The sequence below is a fragment of the Leptonotus elevatus genome, chromosome 1 (genome assembly GCF_054856555.1).
Source record: "Leptonotus elevatus isolate MCC_2025b chromosome 1, RoL_Lele_1.0, whole genome shotgun sequence".
NCBI classification, from domain to species: Eukaryota; Metazoa; Chordata; class Actinopteri; order Syngnathiformes; family Syngnathidae; genus Leptonotus; species Leptonotus elevatus.
Window position 1 is genome coordinate 8,379,053 of NC_141239.1, and position 13,277 is coordinate 8,392,329.

Below are 13,277 nucleotides of genomic sequence, written 5' to 3' on the forward strand. Positions count from 1 at the left end.
GATTAATTACACTAAACATTTTTAATCGTCTGATGCCCCTAATTTAAAAAAAAAAGGAAAAGATAATTAAAAAATTAGGGGTGTCAGACGATTAAATGTTTTAATTGTAATTAATCGCATGACTTCAATTGTTAACTCACGATTAATTACAAATTTTATATCTGTTCTAAATGTACGATAATTTTTTTTTTTAGCTTTTCATACTCTTGTTAACAATGATGTCAAAAATTAATTTGAACTATTTCTATTAGTTTCACATTTTTTCCACTTTTGTTAACAAGAGTATACGTTTCATACTCTTGTTAACAAAAGTTTCACATTTTTTCCACTTTTGTTAACAAGAGTATACGTTTCATACTCTTGTTAACAAAAGTGGAAAAAGTGAAACTAATAGAAATAGTTCAAATTAATTTTTGACATCTATAGCCGTCAATGGCAGTGAATGAGTTAATAAAGCGTAACAGGGGAGAGACGGGGCATGTTGTCACACGGGTAGGTTGTCACATTGCTATTATCGTCGCCACCAGAGGGCGCAACTGGGGTCGTGTTCCGTCTTGAGAAGAGAATAGCGCATTGTGAGCCGAGATGATCACCATTTAACCATTTTGCACAACCAAAGGTAAAAATGTTTTCTTTATATGTTTTTACACAAATTCTAGGAACAATTCATGTGGACTTGTTAGAGGAGCGATTCGGGCATCTTTTGCCATGCCTCAGTCATTTTGTTCTTTTTTAAGACAACTTGACTCACTGAGCCATTTTCAGCAGTTAAAAGTTAATATTTTGTCCAGAATTAATTTGATAACTTCATTATTTTTCATGTACAATTAATACCTTTAAAAACACATTTTCCACTTGCTGTCGACTTGAGATGACATCACCTGTGCTGAGGAAATAGGTAACGACCAATCACAGCTTACCTGCTTTTTGGGTTTGGTCAGCAAAATGAGCTATGATTGGTCGTTACCTGTTTCCTCAGCACAGGTGATGTCATCTTCAGTCGACAGCAAGTGGCAAAATTTATTTTTAAAAGTATTAATTGTTCATGAATAATAATGGGAGTTATCACATTATTTATGGGCAAAAAATCTTTGTGTTATTAGTATTAGTAAAAAAATTAGTTAAAAGAAAATGTAGTATTATCAAGAAGGGTAATTTGGGGCAACAAGTCTCAATCGTTTTGGGGTTAGTTGTCACATAAGCAAAAGCTGGGCCCAAAACAATGCACCGCTGGCAAATGGGTTTATGGACTTGATTCATAATGAAGCAATGCTTTCCTTTTTTGTTATTCAATTTTTTCTCAAATTTCGGTTTAAGGAAGACAAAACAGCCATTTGAGTCTGAGAGCCGTGACTAACAAACAAGCAGTTCCAAAGGACTTTGCACAACGTTTCATGTTAATGTTTGCTAAATGGCTATGTTCAACAAATTGTTCAAGATCAATGATAAATATTTCATATGGCAGACTTCAATGTTAAAAAAAAAAAAGGCAGTTAAATCAGTTGCAAAATCCAGTGTGACATCTTATCCCATGGAGTGAGACAACTTACCCAATGGTGGGATAAAATGTCACATGTTCAATTTCTGATTGCTTATAACTCTGCACTAAAAATATGAAAATGACATAAATACAAACTATATACCCAAGACTTTGGTCTTTCATCTGGTACACATTCTGTTTATACATATTGATTTCCAAGAAATATAGATGTAAAAAGTGACATCAAGCCGAGTCTTCCCTACTGCTTCAAATTGAATCAACTGCCTTTAATACAAAACATATTTAATCTATCATGAAAAATAGCAAATATTTTTTATATATATTTTTTTAAATTATTTTTTTAGGTACAGTAGTTTTAATCTTACAGCTTCAAACAAGTGGTGCTAAAGACTGATGTTTATTGTACAATGTATAAATTGTTTTAAAAAACGTTAAATCCGAGTGACAATACATTATACTGTACTGTATCTGAATGGTCTGCCCATAAAGTATTTTCACTTCTGCTCTTCTATTGGATCTCATCGTGTAAGAGTACCCAATGTGCCCAGTGAATCGCAACTCATTTGCTCCCAAAAACATATAAATACGTTCTATTTTAAATGTTTTAAGTGTCCCAAAGACATATTTATAAAAAAAAATTATGTTAGAGCATACAGAAGGCTTTGATGCAGCCTCTCAAATGCAAATAACGGTTGAAGAAATTGTAGTTATTACACAAACGGCCAGCAGGTGGCAGCAGAGTATAAGAGGTCAACCAGGACCATGTTGAAAAAGACCTAAATTACCCATAATTCTAAATAGATTTGTGAATAATGATGAAACTTAGTTATACTCTAATGCTAATTGCTGCAAAACGGAAACGGATGGAAATATACTTTAATCTTTCTTTCGGTAGGTTTCATGTTTTTATAGCAAAAGAACACAATATTCTGTATGCCTCGCAAAATCAGTCAAAATCCAGTAAACCAGCCGGGAGCTAAAGTGATTGCGTCAGTGAAAATGTCTGGGAGTGAATGGGTTAATATGAAGAAGCCAAAGCACAAGTTGAGTTTTTAAACTTTAATGACCCATGAAACAGCAGCACTTTGTTCAGATCTTATTGAAGGCAGCAACGTCGACACTCTGGACCTGCAAGGTGCGAGACGAAAAAACCTTAACTGTACCTCGTCGCTTTTGAAGTCCCAAATAAAAACGGTACATTTTGTCTACTCACAAAGTCCTCAAACTTGGTGATCTCCTCCTCCAAGATGTCTGTGCCCACTTTGTCGTCCTCCACCACGCAGTTGATCTGCAGCTTCTTGATGCCGTAGCCCACCGGCACCAGCTTGGACGCGCCCCACAGGAGCCCGTCCATCTGCACCGAGCGCACGCACTCCTCCAGCTTGCTCATGTCCGTCTCGTCGTCCCACTGGGGAGGACGCAGAGAGGCCAACGGTTAAACCAGGAAAGAGAAATGCTTCAAACTTTTTACTGATACTAGCAAGTTGACGTTCAAACCCAAAAACCTATAAATACGTTTTTTTATGCTCGAGCATACAGAAGGCTTTGATGCAGCTTCTGACATGAAGAGGTTGCTTAAAGCAATGGTAGTGATTATGAAAAATGGCCAGCAGGTGGCAGCAGAGTGTAAGAAAGAGATCAACCAGGGCCATGTTGCAACAAGCTCTTTTTGCCAGTGTTTTAAACAAGTTTGTGAATAACGATGAAACTTAGCGACATTCTAATGCTAATTGCTACAAAACGGAAACTGGTAGAAATATACTTTTTTCCTGATAAAAGAAGAGAGCCATGTTTTTATAGCAAAAGAACACAATATTCTGCGGGCCTTGCAAAATCGGTCAAAATCAAGTAAAACAGCCGGGAGCGAAGGGGGTTGCTTCAGTGAAAATGGCTGGGAGTGAATGAGTTAATGTACTGAGGGCCCAAAGAGCTTCTTCACAGGAATACAAAAATATGCAGCTTTTAATACTTTAAGGTTCATTTTCTTCTATCTTTCATCTTCAATTCTTGGATATTTATTTTTAAATTTAATTTTCATACATTTTAAGACTTTTCTGCCTCAAATTCCTGACATTTTTGTCAATTTTATGGATATAATGGAAATGTTCTGCATATATATTTTTTTCATTTTTGGAAGATTTTATGGCTATATTTCGATTTTTTTTAAATTGTATTTCTTTTTTTGAATTCTTTGGCAATTTATGGACATTTGATAGTAATTTTGCGGATTTCTTTTATTTTTGGACAGTTGATAGTTACTTTTAACATTTTCTTTTCTGTGTGTTTAAAAAAAAAGAAATGTTTTTTTTTATTTAAATTTTTTAGCAATTCTAAAGACATTTTATAGTAATTTTCTGCCTCTGTTTTTGGGACATTAATGGTTACGTTTTTAATTTTTAAAAAATCAATTTAGGCTTCTTTTTTTTTAACAATTTCATGGACATTTTATTGTAATTTTCTGTTTTTTTCCGCTTACTTGCTGGATATTTTGTTTTGGACATTTTTAAGGTAATTTTAAAAACATTCTATTCATATACCTTTCATCTCTTTTTCTGACAACTTAAAAATTTGGACTAACATTTATAGAATATTTCATTATTATTGTTTAACTTAATCATGATTGCATTTAAACAATAATTGATCTAAAGATAAATATGAAAAAACAAAAAAAAAGTCTAAATTTTTTTGTTTAAGAGAGCCACAAGGAGACGGCCTTAAGAGCCGCAGGTTGCAGACCCCCGCGCGAGACTAACGCCAAGCGAGAAACGGCATAGACGAGCGAGCAAATGCACATGGCTAGCATTTCAAAATCTTTCCACAACTGATACAGAAACACAAATGACGCAACGGCTGGAATCAGGACTCACGGGCTTGACGTCCAGCAAGATGGACGACTTTGCGATCAGCGCTGGCTTAGTAGCCTTCTTGGCGGCGTAGGCGTCCACGCGCTCTTGCTTGAGACGGGCCGCCTCGTCGTCGTCTTCGTCGCTGCCGAACAAGTCCATGTCATCGTCATCCCCGTTTTCTTGCGCCCGTTTAACAGGAGCGGCTTGGACGGGAGCAGCCTGGCCGAGGAAAACGAGATGAAAAGACGGGAGAGAAATTCCGGAAGGTGCGATGACGTCATGGTCCCTTTTCTACCTTGGCGGCGGCGACGGCGGCGGGACTCTTCTCCAGCTGAGCCACTCTGGCCTCAAGTTTCTGCATCGTGGCCCTCATATCGCCCACCACTTACAAAAACACACCAGTAAGACAAGAAAAAGGGGGAAAAAAAAGCACCAATGCGTCTACCTTTGTGCAAAGTGTGATTCTCGATTTCCAGGCTCTTCATGCGGGCGACCAGCTCCTGCTCTCCGGAATGTGAGGAAGACTGCCGAGGAGGAAGAATAAAGACAAAGAATGATGAGTGGATGTTTAAAAAAAAAAAAAAAAAAAAAAAAGGTAAGATGTAATTAAATTTCACATCAACATGCATGAAAATATGAATTAAATCCAATTTGAATTTTGAGATTGCTTGCAAAATGGCAGAAAATTCCCATGAGAAGTTGAGATGACATTGAATGATGCAGGGGACGCCGCAAACTGAAAATCTGCCAATAACTGACACTGCTGCTCCCAAAAATAGTAGTGACTGTTGTTGCCTATAGATGCCATTAGATGGCGGCGTAGGGCTACTGTCTAAATGAGGGGTTCTGAACCTTTTTTATATTTTCCTGTAAAAAAGTCGCTGATGATTTATGTTGACTTATTATCGTTTGTATTTAATAACTACATACTTGTCCATGATGTTCTTTGTTGGGTTTCTTCTTCTTCTATACTACATTTCTATATACAGGTCAATAAAATTTGGGACTCTATGTTCCACTTATGATGTTGATGATTGTTGACTGTTTACATGCATATATATTTTTTTTTTTATTAACTCATTCACTGCCATCAATTCATTTGAACTATTTCTATTAGTTTAATGTTTTTTTTCTACTTTTGTTAAGAGTAAGAGAACCTAGAATTTATTTTATTGTACATTTAGAACAGATATAAAATTTGTGATTAATCGTGAGTTAACTAGTGAAGTCATGTGATTAATTACAATCACCTGATGCCTCAAATTTTTAATAATCATTTATTATAAAAAAAAGATTTAAAAAAAAAAGATTAATTTTTTTTTTAATCGGAATCAATCGCATGACTTCAATAGTTAACTCACGATTAATCACAATTTTATATCTGTTCAAAATATACAATATTTTTTTCCTAGGTTTTCATACTCTTGTTAACAAAAGTAAAAAAAAGAAAAAGAAAAAAAAAAGCTCAACGAAGAAATAGTTCAAATGATTTTTTGACGTCTATAGCCGTCAATGGCAGTGAATGAGTTAAAAAAAAAAAGTTTTGCGTGGGCTGACAGTCGGTGCTTGCCTGACGTATGGTGGAAGTGACGTCAAAGTCGAGCAGTATTTGGCCAATTACTGCCGCCTAGAAGCTTGGTATGCAACTAAATGAACTTAAAAACACACTTTTTGTGTGTGTTTATGTGGATGTGTTTTATAAAACAAACGAGACAGTATGGATGGATTTTTTTTTTCTACATGGGGAGGGGGGGAAATATTCGGTTTTAAAAAGCTACACGTGTACAAAGCCTCATTTAAAAAGCTGCCTGCGTTACGAAACTGAAATGATTTGCGGCCCACTAGATGGCGCTCACTGCCCAGCCCGATGGTTAAGAAGCACTGGTCTAAATGAAGCTCCTCATCTCATTCCAACAGTTTTGGACCACAGGACATAATCAGGATTTTTTTTTCATGCATTCTATGTGTGGATGAAAACAATTTGTATATCTGATTGAGTTTTCAATTGGAAACCAAAAATAATATAAATTAATCAAAAATGCTGCATAAGTAAAACCATTATGAACAAAATGGCAAACCCACAAACCCAATAAATGCAATTATGCTAGCAATTGAGTACTGCACAGCAAATTAGCATTTTACGATTGTGATCATGAGCATGACGAGTAAAACCCAAAAACTCCACAATGAAGCCACTCTGCGTGCAACGATGACATGTTGGCGATTCCACACAAGCGCGTCAGGCGCTCCGCGGCTGCCATGCGGCGTTGGCGCGCGCGCGCACACACACGCGTGACTTACGTTTCTGTGCTGGCGCTTTTGCGGTCGCCCTTTTTGCTGCGGCGCGGCGCTTTTCACCTGACACAAGATTACATTCAAATAAAACAGAACAACAAGACGCCCCCTTGCGCAAAAATGAGTGAGCACCTGGCAGACGTCCATTTTGTCAGCAGTCCGTTGGCCTTGGCGCTTATCTAACTCAACTTTATTTTGAGCCGATAGCGTTCGGCTGGACAAGGTCACAAAAAAAAAAAAAAATCCATAATAACTTTTGACTTGACTGTTACGGACAGAAAATAATTGTCTAAAAGGAAACTAAGGCAAGATTCTACCATTTTAGTTGTCATTTTTTTCATTCTTAGTATTTAGCAGCAGGCCCTGCGAGGGGGGAGGGGAGGAAGCTGCCAAACCACCTGACCTCACTCGTTCGCTCGGGCTTCTAAATCGAGCGCATACACGCACGCGCACAGCTGCTTGGAGCGATGATGTAACGGTAGCTTAAACCAAACAGAGGCCAGCAAACTGACGGATCATAAGATGGAGCTGAAAAAAACACAAAGAAGCAACCTGTTGCTGCTTGGGGGCGGGCCCATTGGCACCCTCGTAGAACTTCCTCTCGGCCTCGTCGTAGCGCTGCTTGTCGAACCAGAGCTTCTCGGCAGTCAGGCACTGAAGTCCGCTCATGTTGGCGCTAAGCACGGGGAAAATGCATAAATACATAAATAAATAAAAGATTTATACTTCCAATCAAGTTGTGATTCGCACCCTAGAAAACGGACAACGAAGCAAGATGCTCCCTTTGCGACATCATGTAATACACGCATTAATTGGCCACTTCATGTTAGTGTACTGACATTAACTGCGCAATGAACATCAAGTACAAATAAATAAAATCGGCCTCACAAAAAAAAGAAAACGACAACAACAAAACAGTTTTAGACAAACAGAGACACCCCAAAATGGCTCCCATGCAGCCATTTTACAAGGGTTAGTGTGTAAAAGGAGCTTTTGAATCACACTTCAACAGTTGCTCTCAGTGATGGGAAAATGAAGCCTCATGAAGCTTCATGAAGCACTTGTGCCATTTTTGTTTTTTTACTCCTCTAGATGGTGCTATTGGTTTAAATATAGTGCAATGAAAACGTATTACATTTCCACTGCAGCTTTAAACCAATAGCGCCATCTAGAGGAGTCAAAAAAAAATACCACAAGTGCTTCATGAAGCTTCATTTGTCCGTCACTAGCTCTACTTCAAAGTGGAAATTCCATTTACGAGGTTTATAATACTTTTGCCTAACTGCCAAAATAACCCCGATCTTAAATGATAACATTTCTGAAACTTTCTAAGAATTTTTTTTTGATGAAATCATGATTGCCAACTTCACCACTAGGTAGCGCCAAAGTTAACGTGGCCAGTGACTAAAATGTCAACTTACTGTATGTATTCATGAAATTGTAATATATATTAGGCTAACTTTAAATATTATTCGATAGGGCTGCTTGATTACGTAAAAAAATATTCATCGCATTTATTTCGGTAATAATTGAAATCACAATTATTCAAATGATCATTTAATTTCGGGGGGCAAGAAAATGTTTAAACATGAAAAATGTTACGACAAATAAAATTATTTCAAACAATTGGACCAAACAATTTCTAAAATTAGCTATTTAAAAAAATAAAAAAGTAGAAATGTACAAGCTCAAGTATGGTTTTCTTGTGTAAACGAACTTTTGTAACATTTAAATAATTTCATTCGATCCCCTCAAGTGCAAAGTTTGAACTCAAGTATGCTCACTATAGTATTGGACAAATGAAAACTATTTTAACAATGTTGACAAAAGTGCTACTTGGCTACATCAGAATAATTTTTATTTTTTTACAATTATGCCAACTTTGTGAACATGGAGCGTAATAATCAAAATCGTAATTGAGTTTCGATTAATTGCACAGCTCTACTATATAACTGTGTTTATTATTGTGTGGCTGAAGTTGGTGCACCGCATCATTGGCGAGTCCTTCCCTAATATTTTGACCATCTTGCCCGATACCGACAAAAACACCTCAGTATTGCGCAGGACGACGACAACGCGGCAATAAAATTGCATCTTCACCACAATACTGTATTGCAAGATACATTCCTGATTCCGCCCTTTAAGGCACATTTGGTCAATTGATCTCACTACATTAGTCAAAAGCAGTAAATTAAAGAGGAAGTCCAACCTGCCTGTGACCCCCCCCCCCCCCCCCCCCGAAATATACAAATACAATCTTGACAATAATATGTTGTATGCAGCCCCACTCGTCTAAATATGGTATTCTGGTCAACATTGAATTGGTGGAATATGAGTAAGCAGCCAAATCTAGCAGTTTTTAACAATATCAGCAGGCGGCCATTTTGCCTCTTGTTGTCGAGTGAAAATAACACAGAAAACAGTTGGGTCAAAAATAACCCAACTATGGGTCAAAAATGGACCAAATCTTCTACTTGGGTCAATTTGACCCAACTTTGAGTCAAGAAGTTGGTCTCAGTGTAAAACAACTCAAATATTGATCAGATTATTTTCTTGGGTCAAAAAAATGGGGTCGTTTTGTATAAAACAACCCAGAAAGTTGGGTCAAATTGACCCATAAAGTGGATCGCTCCATTTTGTTGAGCCATAATTCGGTTACTATTGACCCAACTGTTTTTAAGAGCGCATCACAGTTGCTCAGGTAACAACCAATCACAGCTCATCTTCAGAAAACAGGTGAGCTGCGATTGGCCGTTGCCTGAGCACCTGTGATGTCATCTTCAGTCAAAAGAAAGTGGCAAAATGGTTGCCACCTGAGATGGATAAAAACAACTGGATTTTGCTGCATAACTCATATTCCACTAACTCAATATTAATCCGAATGTCATGTTTCGACGAGTGAGGTCACATATTATTGTCAAGAAATGTTTGAAGTTGACTTCCACTTTAAGTTAAGCACAAATTCTCTGGCAAAGTCCAACTTTCATGCAGCAATGAAAGCAGCAACCGGTCTGCTTGTGTCAAATCGACACATTCCTAGTGCAGCGAGGCAGACTTGCCGCCTCAGCAGGATTCCCGCACAAAAGGCCAGAACGTGACAACCAATCAACAGCCAGCCACATTTAACGATTCACTTCCCTCGGTTCCGCCTTCATAGATGCTTTTTTTTTTTTTTTTTTTTTAACAACAACATGGAGGCCAAACGAGAGCGCGCAAGGCAGACAAAAAGTAGTCGACGACGTCACGTGACATGTGGGCCATTCCTGGCGTGTCATACTTGTCGCTCTCCGAGAGGCCCTTCCGCCGAGACTTGGGCTCCCTGCTCCCCTTGCCCCCCTTCTCCGCCTCGGACGAGGTGCGGTAGCGGCCCCTGCTGTAGCGCCGGTGGGGGGTGCCGGACGACTTGACGGTGGGGATCTGGGCGCCGTCCTGCTGCTGACGCTTGGCCCAGTGGCCCCGGGCGTTGGGGCTCCTGGGCGAAAACGACTTGAAGGTCTCGCCGTGGGCGGCGGCGGGGCTTCGTCCGTACGAGCCGCCGGCTTCCGCCGAGGAGCCCGAGAACTCCCGCTCGGGCCCCGAGCTCGGGTTCTCCGGCCGGGCCGAGCGGGCGTGGCGTCGCATCTTCCCGAACTGGAGGTTGTCTCCGCTGATGATGCTCCTCTCTGGCGTGGCGGCGGCGGGCTTGGCGGCCGCCCCCTGCTCGGAGATCAACTGGTCCATATTGCTTAGGGGGAAAAAGGCGCTTCAAGCAACAGGCGGCAGCTGACGTTTGGCTTAAACGTCACAGAACAACTTTCAGGGCGCACTGACACTCGGGCATTCAAATTGTGACGGACGGGGCTGCTATTGCCCCGCCCTCTCCACCGCTGTGCTCGTGCTGATTTTTTAATTTGTCATCATGAATAACTGGCAACAGGAGCTATCGCATTCATCATGATATGGAATTAGTTGTCGTTTTTTTTCCTAGCCCGACGCAGTTGACCTCACTATTCGCGGGTCGGCAAGCGCGAATAGCAGCGCCGGGTATCGATTCTAATTTCCTCAAGTGATCCGATTTGGATTCAAAAGAGTTCCGTTCGATTCGGTTTGATTTACTTCACTTCAATCCGATATTGAGTAATTATTATTGCTGTCAAAGTTAAAGCGTTAATGGATTAATTAATCACAAAAAATTCCCGCATTAATCATCTATTAACGCGGATTAATCGCACTATTCATTTTGACCATAGATTAGCCTTTGGCTACGTTTAAGGTAGCACAGGTTGTGTTTGAGCAATAAACATAATTTCATGCATTAAAGTAAAGCATTTAATGAATGTTTGCGAATCACATTTGGAAAATGTGCTCATGTCAAAATATCGGGGTCATTTTTTTCCCATTTAAAATCATGCAAGTAATTACCCGATTAGAAAAAGAGGATGTCGGACGGGCGTGTGAAGTGGATCAAAAAATGTTGAAGACGTCCTCATAACTTTAAATGTCAAAAGAATTAACACATAACCGGTGCTCTTCAAAGTTGGCGGGAAAATAATTTTTAGATTAAAAAAAGGCTTTTTTATTAAGCGATTAATCGTGATTAATCAAAATTCTAAGATGTGATTTAAAAAAAATCGTTTGTCAGCTCTAGTAATTATGGAACATTAATTCTTCTTTAATATCAAGGACATGATAAAAACATTTTTTTTTTTTTGCAAAGGTAGTAAAACTGGTTAATGATGTAGTTTATTAATTAAAGTAACCCACGTTACAATCACTTAAGCGTGATAATATGAAAATAATATTTTCCTAATTCAAATTTATTCAAAAATTGTAAATATGAATTAAAAAGATTCAGAATTGTCTTAAAGGGTAATAAATCAGGTCTTAATGTAAGACACATAAATGTAAGAAAATTACTTTTAAATTCATGTGAACAGTAAATAAATAAATAAAAAACAGTAAGATACAAAAAATATATATATAATTTTCTGATGAATTTATGGGAAAAATAGATATTAAATTAATTGATTCATGGTTTTACGAATTGATATCAGGCTCGAAGAAAAATCACTTGGATATCGCTAATTTTATTTTTTATTTTTTATTTTAAACCTAGCCCTAATTTTTTAATAATCTTTTTTCTTTTTTTAATAATAAAAATAACTAGTGAAGTCAAGCGATTAACTGCAATTAAAAATTGTAATTGGCTGACGCCCCTAATTTATAATAATCTTTTCTTTTTGTTAAAAAAAGAAAAAATGTTTTTTTTAAACAAATAGAAATGGTTAAAAAAATATTTTTTTTACATTTATAGCTGTCAATGGCAGTAAATGAGTTAAATTGGTAGTGCTGAAAATGCACAAACAAAATTGATTCGGATTTAGTTACTGATTTGGTCCGTCACATTCAGGCCAAAAATATTGACGATTCTTTTCCTCACCAAGTAAAAGCAGATGTTTCCAAATGTAGACACAAAGAAACAATTCATTCATTGGATAATCAATGACTTGTTGCAGCGCTCTAATAAATACAACAAAAATGAGCGATAATGGGAGAAAAATAGCGATAAGATGAACCTGTGGGAGTCCTACTGCGAGTATGCGAGGACGTCACAGCACTCACACAAGCTCATCTATAGTATTTAGAGGTCAAGTGGGTTGAAGCATGGTTTGAATGGCCTCGTGCAAGTACACCCTGAAACTGCTTTTAAAACATGCTCTCCAAGAGTGACGATTGATCAAAAAGCTTTACTGTAATCAAAAAAAAAAAAAAAAAAACGTTCACAACAGGAAAAACAACCGGTAGTCTCAACAACATTCAAAATTGAGTGCGCATTTAAAAGGGCCGTCAATCAAAGCTCATGGATCGACCTCACATTACGTCCCGCTTTGAAATTTGAGCATTCAACTGCACACAATTAGAATTTACAGCGGAACCTCCAAATTCAAACACTTTTTCAAGTTGCACAAAAATGTTTTCCTTTTAGTGATGCCCCCCCCACAGAAGGGTACGATGACAAGGCAATAACCAAAGAACGGGAGCTAGAAAATTATCATTTAAAACATTTCTTTACAGTAGAGTCTAAAACAAATCATTGTGTACACAATTTCCTACTGTGTTGGACTTAAGAGGTTTCACTGTAATTTGTTTTGAATTATTCCACGAGTAACACGTGACAACTTGGCAGTATTGGTACAATAATAAACCACAGCAACAAAGCAAAATAGACACGATTCCATGGCAATGAACTCGGTATGCACCCTTGAATTAAAATACAAAAAAAAATTAAAACAATCACCACCCCAATAATAAAACAAGCTAAATTAGCATCACACAGGCAAATAAAAAAACTACAACAATTACAAACAACACAAATCACCCGTAAATTTACAATCCTGTATAGATTGATGTTAATGCATCTTTCAAAGGAGGCATATGATGGAAAATTGACTTTTTGTTTTGTCCGTTTCTGGAAAAATTGTCTGTGAGCACCATTGTTATGAAATAGGGGCAAATTTACACAAGTCCACCAGCGGTGCTCTGCTGTTACGCGGACAGCGTGGAGTAAAAGCTCATTTCAGCAGGACAAGGAAAATAGTGAGCAAAGGGTACTATAATAATTTATCTTGGTGGTACTTTGACAAAATGTTGTCACT

At 38.0% G+C, this 13,277-nt stretch overlaps 1 protein-coding gene across 2 annotated transcripts; it reads right to left on the minus strand.

Annotated features, from left to right (window-relative positions):
• Window positions 1–2,545: 2,545 nt before the first annotated feature.
• On the minus strand, window positions 2,546–10,534 carry eef1da (eukaryotic translation elongation factor 1 delta a (guanine nucleotide exchange protein)). 2 transcript variants are annotated; one of them, XM_086072689.1, is made up of 8 exons: window positions 9,920–10,534; window positions 7,195–7,318; window positions 6,649–6,705; window positions 4,793–4,871; window positions 4,643–4,731; window positions 4,369–4,566; window positions 2,715–2,909; window positions 2,546–2,629 (listed from the first exon to the last, which is right to left on the minus strand). In XM_086072689.1, the coding sequence occupies exons 1-8, from the start codon at window positions 10,360–10,362 to the stop codon at window positions 2,591–2,593; spliced, it is 1,224 nt and encodes a 407-aa protein (XP_085928815.1). In that variant the 5' UTR covers window positions 10,363–10,534; the 3' UTR covers window positions 2,546–2,590. The 2 variants fall into 2 exon arrangements, with proteins under 2 accessions (XP_085928815.1, XP_085928823.1); XM_086072697.1 differs by lacking the exon at window positions 6,649–6,705 and having other exon boundaries at window positions 9,920–10,530.
• Between the last annotated feature and the right edge of the window lie 2,743 nt (window positions 10,535–13,277).